This window comes from Pteropus alecto, unplaced genomic scaffold (genome assembly GCF_000325575.1).
Source record: "Pteropus alecto unplaced genomic scaffold, ASM32557v1 scaffold8, whole genome shotgun sequence".
NCBI classification, from domain to species: domain Eukaryota; kingdom Metazoa; phylum Chordata; class Mammalia; order Chiroptera; family Pteropodidae; genus Pteropus; species Pteropus alecto.
The window spans coordinates 16,575,423-16,597,166 of record NW_006494609.1 but is presented as its reverse complement, the minus strand read 5'-3'; the positions used below and the strand labels follow the sequence as shown (position 1 = coordinate 16,597,166).

The following is a 21,744-nucleotide window of genomic DNA, read 5'->3' as shown; positions in this document are numbered from 1 at the left end:
CTGTTGCAGGTTTTGTTCAAATACCACTTCCTCGGAGAGGCTGTCCTTGACCATTATATCTAAAATACTACCTCTAGTCGCTCTCTATCTCCTGGACTTACTTGATTATTTCTCATAGAATTTAGCACTAAATGATATTAAATCACATTGTCGGTGTTCTTATTTGTTAATGTGCTTCGTGCCTGTCTCCTAATCTAGAATATAAGTTCTGTGAGAGCCGAGATTTGCCGTTTTGTTAACTACCATATCCGCAGCTCCTAGCGGTCACTCTGTAAACATTTATTGAATGAATGAATGTCTCACTATATTTTTTGGTCGCAGAACTTAGCACTATTTACATTTCTAAATTTGAGCAAATATTTTATTCACGTTTGCCTCCCAGATAGACCGGAAGCCTCACGAGGGCAGGAATCATGTCAGTTTTGCCCCCAGGAGAAACCTAAGTATCTAGCATAGTTCCTGGTACAGAGTGGGCTGAAAAATACATATGGACTAAAATGAGTGAGTGAGTGAGTGAGTGAATGAATGAATGAATGAAGGTATGAACAGAAAATGAACATGTGCTCTCCTGCAGCTGCGCCCGAACCCAACAGCATTCCTCCCAGGGTATATGCCAGGGCGTTCCAGAAATGGGATGAACGTGCACAAGAGAGAAGAGAGAAGTGAGGTTGGGGCTCACTGTAGGTCCTTACCTCTCTGCCTGATTAGAGAAAGTGGTGCTGGACGCCAGTCTAGGAAAGAAAGCAAACAGAGTCACGTGATTACCTCAGGTCTCCACGATGAAATGAATGAGCGCTGCCACAGGACCCACTGTGGCTCCGGTTTAGATCCTGAGACCTGTCAAACTGTTGACGACTGCCTTGACCAGGAAAAGAGGGCCCATGCAGTGGTCAGTCTCCAGGGTCCAACGTAACCTCATCCCTGAGACCTGATTTCTGCATCAAATCGGTATTTCCATGGACATGCACACAGTTAAGTCAGTTTAATATCACCCAGCCAATCTACAAAATGGCTTCCGCAGCCAGGTTAGACAGAGAGCAGAGAAGCATTTGACCCAGTCCATCTCCATATTGACTCAGCGCAAAATTCATTTCTTTGTACGCAACTCCTGAAACCTAACCACAAACAAACCACAAATTGTAAAGGCCTCTATAAGATAGTAAAAGAGGTAATTGGAGTATTTGTCAGCTAGTTGTTGGGCTGAAAGGACATACTGAGAAATGTAGTAGGTTAAGTAATCAACATATAACACATAATTTTTGAAAAGTATAATTACATGGTCCTATGCACATGGAAGTATTCCATATGTATACAAGGAAAGAATACGTGCTAAACCAGTGTTTAGAAAAACATGTCTTCATCAGCAAGTAATTGAAGAAACAAAGGGAATGCTACAAATTTATTTGCTTTAGACAACAAGAGAGTGAGCTTAGCCAAGATCACCTCTGGAGAAGAACAGAAGGCCCAACAATCACTAACCCCAGACACCATGCCCATTTGCTTGGTGAGGTCACGGGCCCTCTCATGCTAATGACACTACAGGGAACAAACACTGGCAAATGAAATAAACAGTAATTAAGGGTGCAGCAAATGTGATCTTGAAGCCTGTACCTAGAAAAAGGGGTGGGCAGATCTTAAGTAGAGAGCGCAGTACAAAGTCGCATGGGGCGGCTTGGGCGCTCAACGAAAGGCTTACACTGAAGTTACATACCTTTAGATCACCTGGAAAGAGCTCCTATGGGACGAGCATAAATAAACCAAGTGTCCGTACGTCTACATTCCCTCAAGTTGAAATGAGGTGTGTGAAGAAGCCCTGAGTCGCGGGACGGCTGAACCTGTTCTTTTGGCGAGTCTGGTGGTTAGGCTTACGCTGCTGAGAATTCCAGAAGCTCGCTTTAAATGTTCTCTCCCTGTCTCTTGCTAGGCTATCTAAAGAAGGGGAAGATTTAAATATATGTATGTGACGTATGTAAAAATGTATCTGCTGCTGTTTTTTTCTCCTTTGTTTTTCTTCAAAGCTCCTGTATTTCCATCCTAACAGTTGGCAATGCTCGAACATGGTTTATTCTCTCTTAATGTTAAAACAAAAACAAGACAAAAACATAACAAAATAATAAAACCCTTCTATATATCGATTATAACTTAGATTAGCTATTTCAAGGACATGGTAACAGATCAGAACAAGAATTCCATCTGTTCCAAAACCGAGAAGTATTGACAGTAGGAATCGTGACCATGAATTAATAAAAACTCTCCATTCCACATATATTGCTGATAGTTGGTACAAATTTTATTCCATAATTATTATGATTCGGTTAAAATCAAGGGCTTAAATGAAATAATTCGTCTTTTCTTGTCTTTCCATCTCTTTGTGTTCATTGCTTATTTTTCATATTGGCTATTTCTAAGTATGGAAGGTAAAATCGTTACGCCATCTCTGACCACATTACTAAGGATACTATAGAAGAGCTGAAGGAGGGGAGATAAGGAAGTCATAGATTTTTGCGGTCAAGGGGTTTTTAATGTTTTCCTGTTTGTCTTTACACTGAAATCATCTATAGCACTTACCACTTAGTCACATCCTATCTTAGGGCTACCCAGTTATCTGACGCATCACTGTCCTCTTCAACGACTAAGTCACAAAACACTTGAGGGCAAGAGCTAGGTCTGATGCCACAGCCTGAAGCACCTGGCTTTCTGCCAGCGCAGACTGAAAATGTAATGCATCCATGTCAAATTTAATTTAAGTCAATCCTCTCCTATAAGCTGTGCATGCTAGGACTACAATTTGTTACGAATTTGAACTTTATTTAAATCTTTTAAATACATCGCTTTTCTTCTAAATGGAAGTTTCCTTACATGAAAATTTTCAAAGCTGCTAAGTTTAATCTTCCTTCGGTCGGGCTAAAGGCCCTGTTCCTGAAAAGTGTGCATCCTTCCTTGTTCTGATCAGAATTATGAATGCTACATTTCCACTTATCCCCTCACATGACACGAAATGCCTAGGGAACCTATCTTAAAACAGGTAGAGAGAGATACCAATAATAATATCTAAAACATATAAAGCGTTTACTCTGAGCTACGCACAGTTCTGAGCACCGTTACAGACGTTAGCTCATGTAGTAATAGAGAACAACAGACGGTAGTTTCTTTAGTGCATCTTCCTCTAGCTCCGCTTTGACACTGTGACTCGTGACCCTACACAGTGGGGGAATTCGACCAAGCGTTTGGTCCATTCAGTTTTTAAAATCAGTCTGAGTTGATCCCACAAATACCAAGCACTGATAAGGTTAATGAATGTCTGAACTTTTGAACGGGTAGTTTTTGCTTCTAGATATAGATCGAATAAGGCTCCTTCCTCCCAAACAGAACGGAAGCTGACATTCACCTTCCCACAGACTGCATGATATCCAGCAACAGCGGGGCCGCCAAGTCTGGGCTTAAGTGAATGAAAGTGGAGAGGACCACGATGGCCAGGCCAAGGGTTTCCTCGTCATATTCTTCGAGGATGGCTCCACAGTCGTGGCATCTGCAATGAAAACAGAGGAACGTTTTCCACGAAAGCCGGCAATGGTTTCCAGATATAAAAAGTACATACAGCCGTTTCTGGTGAGTCTTGGAAAAGTCCCCAAAAGGAGGTCAGAAGTCTCGTTCCAACAATAAATATGAGGAGCCAATGGCCCTCACCATACACACAGAAACAGTGCACATGCAGAGACCGGGAAGGTTCCTTTCATCACTGAAAACAGTCTTTCGACTCACCAGCATCCAGCCTATACATGAATTACTGCTCCCTTTACAGCGAGTGCCAACTGGACTAACAGTTCGAAGCTTCTGGTCGAGGGATTTTTATGCATCATGAAATTACTGCTAAAGATAGTCAGAAACTAGATACTTTTTTCATTTGTTGAAATTAAAAATGAAAAATGCCTAGACCAAATGGAAGCTTTCTTAAACTTTCAGATTAAAATATATCCTACTCATGGGGCAGAGATGGGGTCGTAAAGTCCCGAGAACACTTGGGTCACCTCTACTGGGAAGCCTCACTGGCCCAAGGGGATCTCTCCAAACCTGAAATCATTCTTTATCACACTCAGTGAACAAGGCTTTATGTACCAGGCAGCTCAGAGTATGAAATACAGAAGAAAGGGTCCCAGTCCCTAAGGAACTCACAATCTACTATGAAACTAACAACTAAACGATTAAAACAGCCTGTGATAAGTGGTAGAATAGAGAGATGCATCAGATGCTACAGAAACATGGAGAATAGCATGCCTGATGCTGCCTTGCGGAACCAGGGAATCTTTGCCTTAAGCCGAGTCTTGAAGCCTAAATAGGAGTTTACCTGGCAGAGGAAGTTCAGAGAGAAGCGGGGGTACCTGTGAAACCACAGAGGAGGGGAGCCATGAGGCATGCTCTGGAGGAGGAGAGAGGCTGGGGAAAGACTTCCCGCGGAGGAGAGGAGAGGCCATACCTTTGCAATCTACAGAGCCTTTTATAAACTAAGGACTGGGCTTTATCCTATAAAAACTTCAGGGATCTTGAAGGCTGACAAACCCAGAGATGACATAACCAGTTTGAGTTTCGGAGAACGGATTCTGCTGGCAGGACGGGAGTAAGGATCAAGTCTCAAACTTAGTCCCATCCTAACAATTTGAATCTTCTGGTTGCGAGATTTTATCTGTGTGAAATTCTTGCTAGGAATAATCCGTAAGTGGATATTATTTGCATTCGTCCAAATTACAAAAAAATGCTTTGGTATAAACGAAAGCTGCCCATATGACACTGTGTTTCTAGAAACGAATGCACACCAACACTTACGGCTGCAGCCATGTGAGGAACAAATTATGACTTAAAGCGTAGTATGCCTCCTCTTGATGCTTTCTCATAACTGCAATGAGAAAACCTCAGATTCCGTAAACGAGGTGAGGAAAATAACTGCGTGAGCTTACTTGTCAGTCATCACCGTCGGCTGCTCGTCTGTGAATTCTTCGGGAGCTGGCACAAACATACTGACGATACTGGGTGCCGACAGCAGGCTGGATTTAGTGGCGCCTGAGTAAGCAGCAAAGGAACAACTGGTGAATACAGATCTGTTCTGGGGGCCAGGAAAAGCCCCATTCTCCTCTTAGAAATCCTCTAAAGATCACATTCACAACAACGATGTGACGTGGACAGCCCAAACAGCATTACGAAAACCCTCAAGAGTAAAACGACTTCAAGAGAGATTGTGATTTGTTTCTCTCGTGTGGTTTTCAGAGTTAGACTCTTATCTCTCCCTTTGCTTCTTGACCTTGAAAAAAACAGGAGTTCGGGTGCTAACAGGATACTAGGACAAAGATGAAAAAAGGGGGAAATCTATTCAAGGGTCTCCTAAATGAATTACGACCCTTATTTGTTAGTCATAAATGAAAGCTGACCATATGATAGATAGTATGCTTCTAAAATCGCAAATGTATACCAACACTAAAATGTTGCGAATGTGGGAACGGAATAAGAACCCAGAACTCCAGACACTCAAATAAGGGGAGATGTTTGAGCTAAGACATATCAGGATGGTTTTCAACTTTGGAAATTAATATTATAAGCCCCAAAGCAGAAGACTTCATTTTTCAAACTGAAATATTTAAGAATGAAATATCAAGTGTTCCAAAGGAGCCATCAGTGTCTTCAGCCGATCGATGCCACACAGTTTAAAACTGTGGGTTTTGATGCCTTCGGAGAAATCTGAGGCAGGAATCTCGGCAACATGCTCTAGTGATGAGTAAATTCAGAGTCAGGAGACCACTCTCCGTTAAGAGAGCCATTGGTGCTGGACAGATTTTCCAGGAACATGGAAATGAGGCACTCCAAGAAGAATCCCAAAGTGACAATTCAGAATAATGCCCTGCTCAACAAAGTAATAATGATTTTGAGTTCTTCGAAGAAGAAAAAAGGTAGGAAAACCCAACGAAAGAGTCTGTTTCTCATCGAGGAACCAGTAACTTGGTGCTGAGAAACAGAACAATGCTGTATGATCTTTTCTTAAAAGATGAAACAATGATTCAGAGAATTGGTTTCTAAAGGGATCGACATAAAAATTTTAGAAACCTAGCCAAGTGGGCAATACATTTCAATCTGAGGGAGGAAAAAAAATGGTATGGAACCCTTTGAAGAGTCAAAATGCTGTCAGGCTATATACATACTCCCTCGTTGGATCAAAGGCTACAAAATGTGGTTATGAGACATTTGAGATCTACAGACCCAGAAGGCAAAGGAAAGTATCTGAAAATCTCTTTATGTCATTTCCAAAGATCCTAAAAGGGAATTCAAATTTTACTATACTATATTTACCAATTGTCTCTGAGATACCACTCCTCCTGAATCGTACCCAAGTGTATCATCAAAAAAGTTCTCCAACTGTTTTCATAAAGATGTGACTTGGGCTTTCCAGGCGTGGAAATGGCCCAGTCTGGCCCAGTGAGGGGACAATTAAAAAACTGACCGAGCAATATGAAAAGTCTGAAAATGACCCAATGGCCCTACAAAGTGTTGAACAGATTGTGGGTGAAGTACTTAAGCAATTAAATGAAGAAAAAATTACCATAAAGCTACAAATAAACCAAGATATGTTGCAGGTTGTCATCAACGGCTTGACGAAAATAAGCTGAAGCCAGGATGTGACCACACTCTCATGAGATACTTGCCAAGAAAGGTGGGTCCGCTGGCTTACAACATGTCTCACAAAGACCCCGGGATGTTTCTTATTCTGAGATTAAAGGGCCATCAGAACAGAATTAAGAGAGGTGATAGAATTATGTCTTACAAACCCAGAATTCTTCCAGTGTATAGGAATAATACCTCCAAATGGCTTTCTGCTACATGGACCACCAGATACAGGAAGAAAAAACACTCTTGGCCCAAACTGTTGCTAGGCAACTGGACTGCAATTTCTTAAAGGCTGTATCTAGTTCTGTTGTAGACAAGTACATTGCTGAAAAGTGCTAGTTTGATCAGAGAAATGTTTAATTATGCCAGAGACCATCAACCATACATCATTTTCATGGTTGAAATAGATGCTATTTGGTGGTCGTCGGTTTTCTGAGGGTGCTTCTGCCTATTGATAGAGAACTTTCATGAAGTTACTGAGTTAAATGGATGGACTTGATACTCTACATCAGGGGTCCCCGACTCCTGGGCCATGAACAGGTATTGGTCCATGGAACTGGGCTGCACAGCAGGAGGTGAGCAGCAGGTGAGCAAGTGAAGTTTCTTCTGTATCTGCAGCCGCTCCCTAGCACTAGCATCACCGCCTCAGCTCCACCTCAGACCACCAAGCATTAGATTCTCATAAAAGCACTGGTCCCTGGTGCCAAAAAGGTTGGGGACTGCCACGCTACATAGAATTAAAATGAGCATGGCTACAAACCAACAGATACACTGGATTCGGTTTTGCTTCGTCCAGGAAGATTAAGATACAAAACTACATACTGATTTACCAAACGAACAAGTAAGATTAGATATACTGAAAATCCAAGCAGGCCCCATTACAAAGCATGGCGAACTAGATTATGAAGCAATTATGAAGCTTTCAGAGGGCTTCATTGGAGCAGAGTTGAGAAGTATTTGTGCTGAAGCAGGTGGGTTTCCCATTTGTGCTTATCATGATTTGTGGTACAGGAAAACTTCATGAAAGTAGTCAGAAAAGTGCCTGATTTTAAGAAGCTGGAGTCTAAATTGGACTACAAACCTGAGTGATTTACTGTAAGGATTTTGATGGCTGGATTTTGATACAGTGATTTACTGTAAGGATTTGATTAGCTTACTGTAAAATTAAAGTTAAGGAAAACGATGTATGTCTTGGCAATGATCTCATTAAAAGCATATGAATAAAAATATGTATCAACGATATCATAAAAATTAGGAATTCGGTAATTCTGTTTTTAATATCGGTACAGAAGAAATCTGTGTATTTGTTAATGTTGCATTGACTGCAGACGTTAAAAAGACAAGTATGTTGTAGCTTTTAGTATTTGCTGTGTGAGCATCTAGTAAACATTGAAAATGGTTTCAGATAGTAGTACAAAAGAGCATTTCTTATGACTTATTTTATATCATTGTTTTCCTCATCCTAAATAGTTGAATAAAATCTGTTTGATTCAGTTCTTCAGAAAAAAAAGATGTAGCTTGGAGGGGAAGCAACAGTATTTAATATAAGCATTAGTATAAGTTGATTAATTATAGAAAAGGCAAGAACTATGCCAAGGTAAAAGAAGATATGATTAATTATTAAACAGTAAGGTAAACAACATAAAGCTGCTTCAAGAAACCAAAACACAGAAAGTTTAAATTTAATACTCCACATTTCTTGAACATTGACAGAATATGTCTACCAGATGCCAAAATGCCTGTGCTTAAAAGTGGAAAAATTCATCCCATAAGATACATGGTGATATATACACAGTCTTACTAGAAACATAAGAAACTGATTAAAAAAAAAAAAAAATCTGAGTCAAGACCTTCAGAAGATTGCTTATACTTGAAACGTATTAAAAAAAATTAAAAGATTACTGCCTACTACTATTAAATGAAAATCATAATTCAAGTCAAGAAAAAGGAAGGAATCAAAGTCATTTGGGAGGTTTCGAGCCAATCATTACCCAATACAAATGCCAAGGAACAAGTATTTTTGACAATAGCATTGTGAAGTTGTTTTTCATATGACAGCATAGAATGTGTGATGCGGTATTCATGGTAGTCATCTACAAAAGCAGATAGGCTAAGTTAGTGGGCATTGCCCCCATAGGGAAACGTTAGCTGAATCAATGGACTTCTGAATACTGCTAATGACATGGGAACAAAGAGTAATATACAAGGAGAAGGTGGGAAATGCAAAAGGGAAGCCACAGACCTCAGCTAGCTTTTGTTACAGCTGAGTCACAACTAAGTCAGCACCGTTAAAGGCAGTCTCGTTATCCCCCTGTGTCGGCAACACTTCTGATGCCACCACTCCTGGTTCCCCCACTGAATATTCGAAGCGCACGCTACATGGAACTAGGAACCGAAATAGAAACTTCTTAGAATAGAGAGGGGACCTCCTCCAAGGCCCAACTTCAAAGCTGGAAATGTTGACAAAAGCCACTTTGGAAATCTTAGAGATAAGAGAAAGTATAAAGGTGTTGGTTTGTCTCCAAGCACACAGGCACATATCAGTCCCCGAGCTGTGTCAATGGACTCTTCAGTTGACTGTGAAAGATTGTCTTCATTCTCATGACCTCATTCTATTCTTGCTGCTACTGTGCTACTAGATCATGGACAAGTACCAGAGTTTATTCGATCACCATGATTTCTGCTCATCAAAGCTTTCCTAGGCCCATAAATGAGAAGAGTCTCATCTCATCAGATACAGAGGCTAAAATCGCTACTCATGGCCAAACGAACGTTAGTGAAAGCTGGAGATGAACACCCCCTCATTCCTACGGAAAATTAGAAGAGCGATACCGTCCAGAATAGTAGGTCCGCTTGATTTAAGGGACTAGCTACAAGATGTGGTCATAATTCATTTTTAGCTTTTTTGTTTTTTACAAATAATAGGTTAACCTGCTTTCTGAATTAAAAAAAAAATGAACAAAAGTAATGATGAACTAGTCATGAGATGAATTTTTAAAATGCACATCCTGATGATCTTAGCACAGATTTATTCTCACCTTGCTCCTACAAGCAGCATGAAATTGTGTATATTCTGTGCAATTCGGATAGCTGAAAGGAAGCTATTCACCTATGATCTCAGCATTGTAAAGGATGGCAGATAAGCTGGATCATGCTCAGAGAAGACACAGCGAGACAGGGAAAACTGATACATATCGGGAGAAATACCAAAGGACCCGGGGGTGCGTGGTCTGGCAAAGATTGAGGGAATGAGCAATGAGCGGCTATTTTCAAAGGTCTAAAAAAATTATGTGACAGAGACTAGACTTGCTTTGTGTGGCCCCAAGGGTTAGAAAGTCACTGTAAGAAAGAACTTTCTGTTGGTCACGATCAGAGAGGAGGCGCCATGCATGCCCACTCACCCTACAAGCATGTGAGCAAAGGCCGGAGCCACTTCACGTTGCTGCTAAAGGAGAGATTTTAGCACCTGCTGGGTGACTCGGTGATTGACAGGTACAGTTCCTTTCGGTTTCTTACTATCTGAGAGTCTGTGACTCAACTCACCTCTCATTCTCAGTGGCTGTCCCTCCAGGTCAGGGTTTAGGCACATTGGCACATTACATTGGCGTTTCCCGGGCTGTATCTGTTCTGTGGATAAATAGGGCATTTCAGTCTTCAATGAGGTCAATTTAGCACAATTCATAATACAAAGAATTTAACCGATAATCTCTTGGGGTCGTTTTCTTTTTTTTTTTTTTTTTGGTTATTGTTATTGTTGATAATTAACGTTTACAGGACACACGCTGAGTTTTAGGGTAGGGCTGCTTGGGATTTCACTACAAACCTGCCATTCGGGTATATGAAATGCCATTGAAAGCAGGAGAGTACCTAAAACCATCCAAAAGAGTCTAGATTCTCTACCACCACTCCCCAAAAAGCTCAAATTCCATATCTCTTGACATGAAATGAAAAAAATGAAAAGCTAAAGTCATGGCCATAAAAAACAAAATGTTTTATGCAAATCAAATCCATAAGTGATCGTTTCGGACAATGGCCTGAATGGTCATACAGAAAACATGTAGAACTGGTAGCAAGGAAATGACAGGTGCTGACTGAGGGCTGAGAAACGGGAATAAGGGGTAGAGGCAGATATGGAGGAGCGGTGCTTCGGGAACATTTGTTTCATATGAAGATGAGGCAAAGAAGCATCCACCAGATATGCGCAGACGGACAGAGAAGAGGCAGGTGCTCTGTGGTCCAGCAGGTGTATGCTGAGGTGAATGGACCATGTTTTTAGACTGCCTTTCTCAGCATGTCTCTATAACTAGATCTACTCTTTTGAAGACTAGTGAGTCACTGAATTAACATATGTGGTATGACGTGACATGCCACCAAACCCTGAATGACACATTCATTGACTCTCCTCTGGTCTGAGATTTGAGGAAAACTTTTTATGCCACTAATAAAAACAAGAATATCGAGATGATGTTCTAGTTGGACTTGGTGATTAGAGAACCAACTTGGAGGATGGAAAACAAGCCCAGGAAAACTCAAGGGAAAAAAAAAATGAGACAGCATGTGAATGGCAAGTATTAAATGAGAAAGCAGAGTGACATGAACAGGCTGAAGTTTGGTTGAAAAACGAAAAATTCAGTTAAATGGGTTATTTGGCATCATGTAGTTTTTTTAGATTAAAATCTGGATTGAAAATTGAAATCTATTTGCCTTTTTATAACTCTACTGAGTCAATCAAACTGGGTTGGTAATTGTTGCCGGAATCAAAAACGGTTAGCTTTGGCTGAGCTGCTTGCTACAGAAAACAGCCGTATGGTAAAAATACTCTTTGGAGCCCCAGGTCAACCTAACAAAAGCTGGGTGTTTAATTATTAAAGAACTAATCAAACAAAAGCTTTCATTCTCAGTTCCTTATACAGCTTCATCTCAGTAAAGAGAGAAACAAAGTCCTCTTTGGCGTGGACAGAAGGATTTCGCCCAAACCTAGTAAACTCTCGAGGCTGGTTATCTGATGTCTCTTTCTCCTTGTCTCTCTTACCTGTTGGCTTTTGGCCATTTCATTACTCACTACCACTTATCACTAAAAGGAAGAAAAAAACACTAAACCTTTAAAATATTAAGAATCTTTACAAAGGCCAGGAGAGATGAAACTATTTGTTAAATGTATTACTGGATATAGTGTGAGGAATTCAGTTATCTAGACAGGCTTTTTTTTAAAGAACAATGGAGGAAAATAAGGTGAAATGTATGTAAATATTATGGTTCTGAAAAAATAATATCTCAAGATTATTATTTTTATCATTATAATTATTAGCCATAATGAAAATTCTTAAAATAATCTCATGTAACTACAGCCGGAAAGTACCAACCAAGGTACTAAAACAGCCCCGGCCACGAATCGGCCCCCAGAGCACAGTGACAAACCCTGACAGTTTCATCGTGCATGTGTGCTGCGAAGTGCTTGCACGTGTATAATCTTGCAATCCAAATGACCCATTTAATTAAAAAAAAGCAAACAAAAAGGAAAAGCAGGCACTCAAAGGAGCAGGACTGTGACGGTACTACGGGCTTGAGAAAGTAGGACATGTGCAGAACGCGATAACCAGGTTTAGAAAATGCGCAGCGAGCATGTTTAAAATAGATGTGCCATGGCAGTCGATTCTTACTTTTAAATTGAGGTTAGATGCAGTCCCATCGTATAAGCATGAGGGTATGCGGCTGCAACCTGGTGACCCTGCTGACTAAAACACAGAGCTCATATTCCCAGACCTACCGGCAGATCGTGACGTCACTAAGCTGCAGTGGTCATTATTATAACTATTCATATTTCCTTAGTTTTGGTACTTTACAGTTTACAAAACAGACGACTGATGATCTTGTGTTTTGTTTTGTTAATCTGTATCATGAAATCATAGTTCCATTCCCTCCTTTATGCATTTACATCATTTAACTCCCAGATACATAAACTAGTATCTGGAATCTGGTCTTAGAGGAAAAAAAAGAGTTGGATCGGCCTAGGTGGAAGAACAGGTGCCTCTGGAACACTTGGAAAGTTTAAAGAAACTCATAAATTAGGTTTTTAAAAAATTATTTGAACCACAGAACACGAGAGAAAATCGATTCCTTAAAAAGGGAGCAGAGGGGACATAAAGAACGTGGCATTAGCTAACCGGAGAGGTAAAACAAGAAGAAAAGGCTTGACCCACCAGTGTCCCAGTTGCTGATGTTATGGGGGGCGCTAGACTGATGCTCCAGCTGTCGCTTCATTAACTGGCTCATTGTCAGAGCTCCCAGGGATCCCCTTTTCATCTGCCTATACTGAGCTAAATGGAGGAAATTAGGAGATGATTACTAGGGAGAATTGACTTCCACAGCACACAAAGGCTCTACACACCCATATAGAATATTAATTGAAACTTCATCAGCTACCCGTAATTGTTTGGTAAATTGTATGCTTCTGTCCAGATGAGAAACTAAGGTACTATTGTGCTATTCAAGTGCCTTTCTCCACTCAATAAAGAAACAGTATCTTTGAGCACTGATCTGTAGCCTGTAAACCTTTATCCCAGTTACGACGATGTGATTATTGTCATTTACTTTTCTATTTATATACTTTGCCTTGTTCCAAAAAGGATTTAAGACCGATAATATTTTGAATTTATAGCTTAACTTTCTTTAATGGAGCTGTGTATAGTTCCAGTCTCCATTCTGTTCTATGAGTTCCGTGTGTGTGTGTGTGTGTGTGTGTGTGTGTGTGTGTGTGTGTGTGTACACATATATTTTGGAGTAGGATGACACATATCGACCCCAATTTGGGGAGAGAAATTGAAGCAAATAAAATTATGTTACTTTGAACTAACCAGCAAATGAGGTGGTCATAAAACCAAAACATGCTGACTCGAAGTCAATGCTGTTTTCAATCTCTGTAACAGACTCTGCCTACTGTTTGAAAAAAAACGTGAATCAAATAACATTCCAGAGTGTATTTTAGTACGCATCTTTGTTTTAGAAAATAGTGGTAACATTTTTATCCCACAATTAGGAATTCACAAATATCCCACCAATGAAATGCCAAGTTAGAAGCATTTCCAAACCAGAAAAACAGTGAAAAACACTTCTGCCAGTAGACGGCTGAGTGAGAAAGCCACCTGCCCCACAACTTCCTATTCCTCTGCGAGTGGTCACACCAATCCCTGCCACCAGCCCAGGGAGAAAGACAGAGCATCGCTGATGTATCCTTTCTACATGATCCCATATACCGGGATATTTGAGAAATTGTGGTTCCTTGCTCTCTTTTAAAGACAATTTCAGAATCTGAAGCTCTGAACTACACAGCCTACAAAGGGATGGTAGAGAGTGGAATGACTGCATGGCCCCAAAAAGCCTCGAATGTTACACACAGGTGGGCAATCATGATACCGAGGTAGCAACTTGGTGTGATATGAAATCAATTATAACATTATTTTTAATGTAGTTAGCATGCTGTTTGATTCATGGTGGTCATGGTATGTTTAGCTACAAAATAATCAGCTAATAAACTGCTCAAAAGAGAAGTATGATGAGAACTCTTGGGTCTTGGAGTCCATGCTGACGGAATTCATGGAAATGACTATGCAAACTAATATGAAAAATCTCTGATTCTTTTGGTTGACCGGTAAAATTCACAATTTTATGAGTCATTGGAAAAGTGCAGCTTCAGTAAAATTCATAAGCAGAAATCTTTTAGAAGATTTAACAAATTTAAAAATTAGCAGCATCTATCAGACTCAAAAAAGAATTGAAAACCTCTCGTGATTGAATTTCTCCACTTCTCACTTGTTTTTAAAGACAACGGAATTCCCTGTGCATAAAAATCCTTAATGTTCAGCTCAGTGTATAGGGAATCTAGCGTTATGCCCCCAAGAACACAACACCAAGAGCCATCTAATACCTGCTTTTGATGAAGAGGAGGAGGAAGGCAGAAATCTAATGATGTGCCATACTAGATCCAAAAGGGCTAGGTTCAGTCGTGACTTTAGGATTATGATACATTTATTTTATGATAAAAAAATTAAGTAACACTAAAAGGAAACTGACTTAGTTCTCCTGACTATCTCGAGTTACACCCAACTTGGAATTCTAACTAGAATTCACTATCTTTTTTTGTTTTAGATGACTCACACAAATTGGGAGAAGAAAATATGCTTTCATGATTTTAGTATGCGGACTATAATATAGTAATTTTATGTTATCAAACAGATTTTTTGTGATTAAAAAAAAAAAAAAAAGGACAACTAGATTCAGAACTAGCCATTCTTCTTTGCTACCAAAAGGGCAAATAACTGTCACTTGGAAACTCTTAGAATTCCTATAACCTCTATTGTAGCGGAACTTGAATTATTCTAAGGCAGGGTGGTGTACTAAAAAGAGCCCGGGCTTGAAAGTCAAACAGCCCCAGCATTGATTTCTGTCTCTACTACTTGGTAGCTATATGACTTTAGGAAAGTCTTCTAGCCTCTCTGAACCTCTGTTTTTAAATCTATAAAATGATGTCAATAATATCTGCCATGCAATGCCAGTATAAGGATTGAATAGATAACCACTTGTGTAAACAACTTAGTGAAGCGCCTGGCACATGATAAATGTTAATAAAGGTAGCTATTGTTACTATTACAACTGTAAACTCCTTGAGAACAAAAGGTGTCTTATTTATTCACATCTGATCCCCAGTGTCAAGCACAATGCCTGGCACCCAGCAGACACCTAATAAATAGTAGCTGAATGAATGAATGCATGAATGAATGAACGATGAAGATGATGATGTTGTTCCATACTACCAGTCCAGCATGTAAGTTAAGATCTTTATCTGATTTTTCAGGATCATCCTCATTTCAAAAGAGAGTCAAGTGAAAATTAACCAGCTTCTTAACTACATGGAACACAAAATATACCAGCACACAGCGGTACTTGCACCTGTTTTTTTTTGAATTTCCCATGCTAAAGTCTCTTAATTGCCTCCACTAAGCCCTTATCTTCACCTCAACGTAACTAAAGCTCCTCATAACAACATCTAGAACTAGCAACGGAAGGCAGTTTCAAAGTAGCTGTCTCTTATAGAGCTTGTAAAATTTCATGCCATTTTTATTTTCCGATCCAAAAGGGCTAGGTTCAGTCATGACTTTGGGATCATGATATATCGGATATGTTTATTTTATGATAACCCAGATAAAATTTTGTCAGTGATATAGATGATTATTTTAAACTAAATAAAGGTGTTTCATGTAAAATTCTACCATAGACAATGCTTTTCACTTGCCCCAAAAGCAGTTCCATGTTTTATGTTTGAGTTAGTAATATATAATATTATTTTATTGAATGATGACATTCAGTGATTATTCCTTAACAAATGAGGGTTCTTGGCCAGTCAGTAACCATACTAATTTATCAGACACTTGAGGTGTTGACAAAAAGGGTCTCCGAGAACACATGACAGTGTCACCTAGGAAGCTAACATAACATTAAAAAAAAAAAACCAATAGCAAGAGTGTGAAGATTGAAAATAATGCTCCAGTAATGCTCCAAAATTAATGTACAAGAAATCTTACTTGATATTGAGGAATGACTACTTGTTTCTGGCACACCTGCTTCTAATGTAGGGGCAGATGAGGATTCTCGTGGCATTTCCAAAGTTGAAAGTCCTTTAGTAGAGGGATCTACAAACAGAAATGTTATTTAAAACTCAGGATGCTGATTAAAAGCAAGTTCAAGAACCCTTTCCATATCTTTTTCCCTCTCACTTAATGCACTCATTATACTTATGAAATCATTATATACTATTACATACTTTCTGACCCTACTAATTAAATGGAATTATATACACAGTAGTTTCAAAGTTCCATGGAGAATTGCTTGTACATTACACTCTGCATATGTGGATATGCCCTTCAGAAATTAATGACAGCACAATTACAGAACCAAAACTAGGCATGCTCACACTGCCTTTCCTTGAGCAGGTCACTTAATCTTTCCAGAACTGGATTTCTTTTCATCTAATACCTAATGGTGCTTACAGTTCATTTTACCTATATCATTTCACCATTCCACCTTTGTCTGGCAATTTCCTCACCCTCATCTACATCTTTATATATACAAAAAATTCCTCCTCCAGTTAGGTTAGATTTCTAAGATCACATCCACCTCAAAAAATACAAACAAAAAAAAACTGGATCAGGTGACACTCATGTAATTCCAGAGCACCCCATCTTTAATCTCTCCCTAACCTAACACACTATTATGTAATTTTCTATCTACTTGTCTATAACCTTTGCTAAACCATAAGTAATTTAAGAGCAGGGACTGTACCTGACATGAAATACTTACTCTTAACTCAGATTTTATATTTTATTAGTTGAACGAGAAACAGACTGTATCCTTTGCTTCTTCTATTTGTCAGATGTATCTAAGGTAAAGTATTTTTAGCATGTAATATTGTCTTATTAATCTATCAATAATGGGAAATAAGTTGCCCCACATTATACTAGGTAAAGATTATCCTTTAAACCTTTTCGCAAAGTTGAATGGTTTATCATAGCGAACTGCCTAAAAGTCTTTACAAACCTCCTTGCCATCTTAAGCTGTGTCATATAGTGAGCAACATGGACTCAACCTAACGGGCTTTCATGGCTCTACTATGCTGTAATTCAGGGATGCCCACCCTAAGTGCCTTCAAGTTCTTAAGCTTAATAATGTCTCCTTCTGTCTCATCATTTTCTTATGGTCAATCATTTTTTCTGGCAACAGAGCAAGCTACCATACATACATATGATTTAAGTATGCAGATGCTAGTCTATTATTGGATGATCGCAAAACTTGCAAAACTGTCAGAAATAAAAGCAAAATTGATCCTAGATGAGAGCCTGGGAGAAAATGTTTTGAACATTGATTTCAAAACATCTACTTTTGATTTTCAGAGGTCTTTCTGAATAGATATAGTTGCCAGATTAATAACTTCTTGATAACAAAAAAAGTGTAATTGTAATAATGTTTCCCAAACTCTTAATAAAGCATAAATAACTACCCATGTTAAATTATCTTAGTCATTAAGACATTAAAGATTAGGTTATTATTTTTCTCTTAGGTATTATCCCCAAAGCACTAGCTAAAAAATTGCATTATTACCTCTCTGGCCCTTATCTGTTTTATGTATGCTGCTATGGCATAATAATCCCACCAATACTGTAGAATGAGAAAGCTTAAAGTGAATTTTGAAGAATTCTTTGAAAAATACTTAAGACTTTAGAGTTTTGGTATGCTTATTAAAATCCTCAGTGTATCTTTAATTTTAAAGAAATGTCATTCATTACTGTAGGATAGTTATGGATTATCATTAGTGTACCAAAATTTTTTAATCCGGGCAATTTTGCTCGGTCTTAAATCATTTTATGAAGCCTTCCACTGGTATGCAGTTCAAGGCAACATGTATTAAATGGAGCTATACACTTAGCTTTAAATATCTCTGTTCAATTTTTCATAGTGATGTGCAGAAAATGTCATACTATTAATTCATTCATTCATCAAATATTTTCCATCACTCTATTGCTGATACAATCGACAAACAAACCAAACCAAAATCCTTGCCTCTGGGAGCTTTCATTTTAATGGGAAGAGACAAACAATAATATGCATAAAAGAAAATAAATTATTGTACTTTTGAAGAATCATTCTTTGGAGAGGAGAAACAGAGGAGAGAAAGAGATTGCAGATGCCAGGTGGGGTGGAAGGATGGGGTGTAGTCCAGGCCTCATTGGGAACCTGATGTTTGAATGAAGAATTAAAAGAAGGTAAGTGAGCCAAGCAGATAACTGGAGAAGACACTGTCAGTCTGAGGGAACGGCTGGAATAAAGGCCCTAAGGTAGGACTATATAGGGTGTTCGAGAAATGGCAAGAGGCCACTGTGGCCGAGTAGAAAAACCATGGAGAGCTGAGCAAAACAAAGTGAGGGACCTAGTGAGAATCGCCATGTAAAGCATCCCAGGAATTTAGAGGACTTGAGCTTGCACTATTAAAGAAATGGGGAGCCGATGGGGGGCTTTAAGCAGAGGAATGGTGTAATCGTGTCTCACAGGATCACTCCGGCTGCTGTGTTAGGCAGATAAGAAGGCAGGGAGTATTTAGGAGGCGATGGCAGCTGACGCAGGTGAGAGGTGACGGTGGCTCAGACTAGGGTGGGAGCGAGGGAAGTAGTGAGCAGGGGCCAGACTCTGGGTATATTTTGAAAGTAGATTAAGGTGACCAGATAAAATGGAGGACATCCAATTAAAATTTAATTTCAGATAAACAACAGATCATTTTTTAGTACAAATGTGGACCACGAAATATTTGGGAGATGTGGCCCTAATTCTTTACTCCTCCCTGAACCATGCCCTTTGTGACTCCGAAGTTCCTTCCACTAAAGAGGCAAAGTATATTTCCCCTTTGACTTCGGGCTCAGCCATGTGATTTGTTGTGGCTAACCAAATGTTTGCGAGCAAAGCATGACCAAATGCTTGAAAAGTGTCTGTGTAATTGAGCTTGTTCTCTTCCTTCTCCATGAAAAGAATATTCCCAGGCTTCACAGATCCCAGGAGGAAACTGACCACCCAGCCAAGGCCAACCCGGATGAGGCGATTCCCAGATGACCAAGAGATGTGCAAACCACATAAAATGCTTATCGTTGTATATTGCTGAGCATTTATGCTTGTTACACATCATTATTCCAGCAACTGAGAGAATCGTTTCAGCATACGGACAATATGTAAAACCATAAGACTGGATGAGTTCACCAAGAGAGTGAGTGAAGACCTTGGCAAGTGGAGTTTGGGTGAACTAGTGGAGAGGAAAGCTTCGCGGGAATGATGAGTTCTTTTTAGAAAGAATAGGATGGAGATAGCAACAGTATAGACAACTCTTTAAAGCGTTTTCCTAAAAAGGGGAGGAGCAAAACGAGATTTGGGATATGAAGAACTTTTTTTTTTTTCCTAAGAGAGAAGTGACATTATGTTTGTATTCTCAAGTCAAGGATCCTTTAGAAAGAAAAAACTAAGGGAAGAGAAAGAGGCGAGAATGTCTGGGTCTATAGCCTTGAGTGGGTAAGAGACGTGGAATCTTGTCAATATGTGGAAAAGCTGGCTTTAGACGGGAACATAAAACAGAACGTAAGACAGCCCCAGCCAGGAAGGCCAGGTGGATAAGTTTAGACGCTGGAAGCCAGGCAGGTGAGGTGATAGGAGGCTGTGGAAAATTCTTCTGATTACATTAAATAGGAAGAGGTATTGAAAGAATAGATGAATAAAGAAGGCAACACACATACACCCAAAACATACATACTACAATCTATATATCATGTATACCTACCCTGTGGACCTCATACGGTTTCTTATACACCCATCCCACAGACCTCTATCCATCCCTTCTAGACCACCGCCTTCCTCCATCTATATGCAGATATTTTCCTGGCTCTAAACAATTAAAAGATATCCCAGTTTCCCTAGAAACCTTCTTAAACTTTCCTGTTGTTACCAGGATCTTTTTCTTCTCCCTGCCTGGCCGGAACACGACCTTTCCCAAATACGCTAACAACGTTCGTTCAGCAGATTTTCACACAGCACCTTTGAGGCACGCGGCCCTGTCCTGTGAGGTAGAAAACCACTAGGAACCTGAGGAAACAGCCGGGCAAATCGAAGAGCCGGGGCCGTTCTCTTAGAGTGGCTTTTGTGTGCAGTAGTGGGAGAAGCGGGACTAGCATCGTGACAACAGCCCTGGCACTGCCACCGCCTGGCCGTGTGACCTGCGGCAAGGCACAGCGCCTCCTCAGAGAACCAGTTTCTTCTTAAGGGAAGTGAGGGGTTATGCTAGAGGTCTCTTCTATCTTTGCCAGTTCTCAATGTTCTAGAGTCTACACATCTAATAAAATAGGCATCCCTAACCAATTTCATTGTTTTTGAAGAGTCACATTCTCTTTTCTAAGATCTGAGCTGAGAAATGAAGATGTGTTCCATCAGTATGATGGTAATCCTGCATTAGACTGTGTTTTAGAATGAGGGACTATCGGCTTCCCACTTTTGCAAGTTATCCTTCTTAGAAAGAGTGCCTCCAAAAAATGGCACTCGAGGCAGGAAATCCACGTGCTGTGACAACTTCACCATCAAGTGGTGTCCACGGATTAGGGTCTCAGTAGTAACTGGGCTTTTTCTTTCTTTCTCTTGGGTCCTGAGGGCACACAACGCCCACCAGATTGCAGATATTGGTTAAAATATATAATCAACTGTGTAGACCCTAAGCGATTATACAGTCAATTCTTAATCACTCTAAGCACTGTTTTTAGCCTTTCAAGTTTATTCCTCTTTTGGACTATATCATAGCTCACTAAAGTATAGCAGGAACAAAAAAAAGAAAGAAAGCAAAAAGTTCTAAATAATGACTTTTGCGGACCTAGGAAGGCTAAAATGATATTTGGAATATCTTGACATGAATTAACCATTGCGTCTCATTGCTAAGGATGATCAAGAATTGACTGTACTTCAGAAACAACACATACAGAAACATTTATGGAGCCAATAGAACCGCGTCTGAATCCAACACGCCCGAGTAAGCAGCATGGATTCAGAGTGATTATGAAACAATTATAATGTCACTCTCTGACATTATAAGATTGAGAGCTGGGTCAGTGCCAAGACCCTACCGAGTAAGATGCACAAACTTGAATGTGAGGCTGGGACAAAGAAGAGACGTGAGCTTACCTGGATCTTTCTGTTCTCCCAATTTATCTAGAATGTTGAAGGAGATGTCAAGGTACTCTCTCTGGATGGCACTGACAGCAATCTTCCTCTGCTTCCTCTGCCTGGGGACGATCTGAATCTTAAATTCCGATTCCTCGGCTCCCTCCTCTTCGACCTTCCTCTCAAGAGTCTGTTCCGTATCCGATTCAGCACTGGTGTCGGGCTTCTCGCTTTCTGTTGGGTTCTCAGCATCTTCAGGGACTTTGAGGAGGACAGTTTTTGCCCCCGAACTTGGCATCAGCCCACCCAGCGTATCTTCCTCGATGCTGGGCTCAGGGTTATCGTCCAGTGATGTCTCGGGAAGAG

At 39.9% G+C, this 21,744-nt stretch overlaps 1 protein-coding gene across 2 annotated transcripts in view; it reads right to left on the bottom strand.

Annotated features, from left to right (window-relative positions):
- Positions 1 to 21,744, bottom strand: part of UNC79 (unc-79 homolog, NALCN channel complex subunit) — a 172,331-nt gene that overhangs the window by 48,508 nt on the left and 102,079 nt on the right. For both annotated transcript variants that reach the window (XM_025042103.1, XM_025042104.1), the window contains 7 exons: positions 21,400 to 21,744; positions 16,227 to 16,334; positions 12,849 to 12,965; positions 10,192 to 10,275; positions 4,953 to 5,055; positions 3,389 to 3,529; positions 693 to 731 (listed from right to left, as the gene is read on the bottom strand). The exon at positions 21,400 to 21,744 is cut by the window's right edge and continues 23 nt beyond it. In XM_025042103.1, the coding sequence (XP_024897871.1) occupies positions 693 to 731; positions 3,389 to 3,529; positions 4,953 to 5,055; positions 10,192 to 10,275; positions 12,849 to 12,965; positions 16,227 to 16,334; positions 21,400 to 21,744 (937 nt within the window). The remainder of the gene's footprint in view (positions 1 to 692; positions 732 to 3,388; positions 3,530 to 4,952; positions 5,056 to 10,191; positions 10,276 to 12,848; positions 12,966 to 16,226; positions 16,335 to 21,399) is intronic.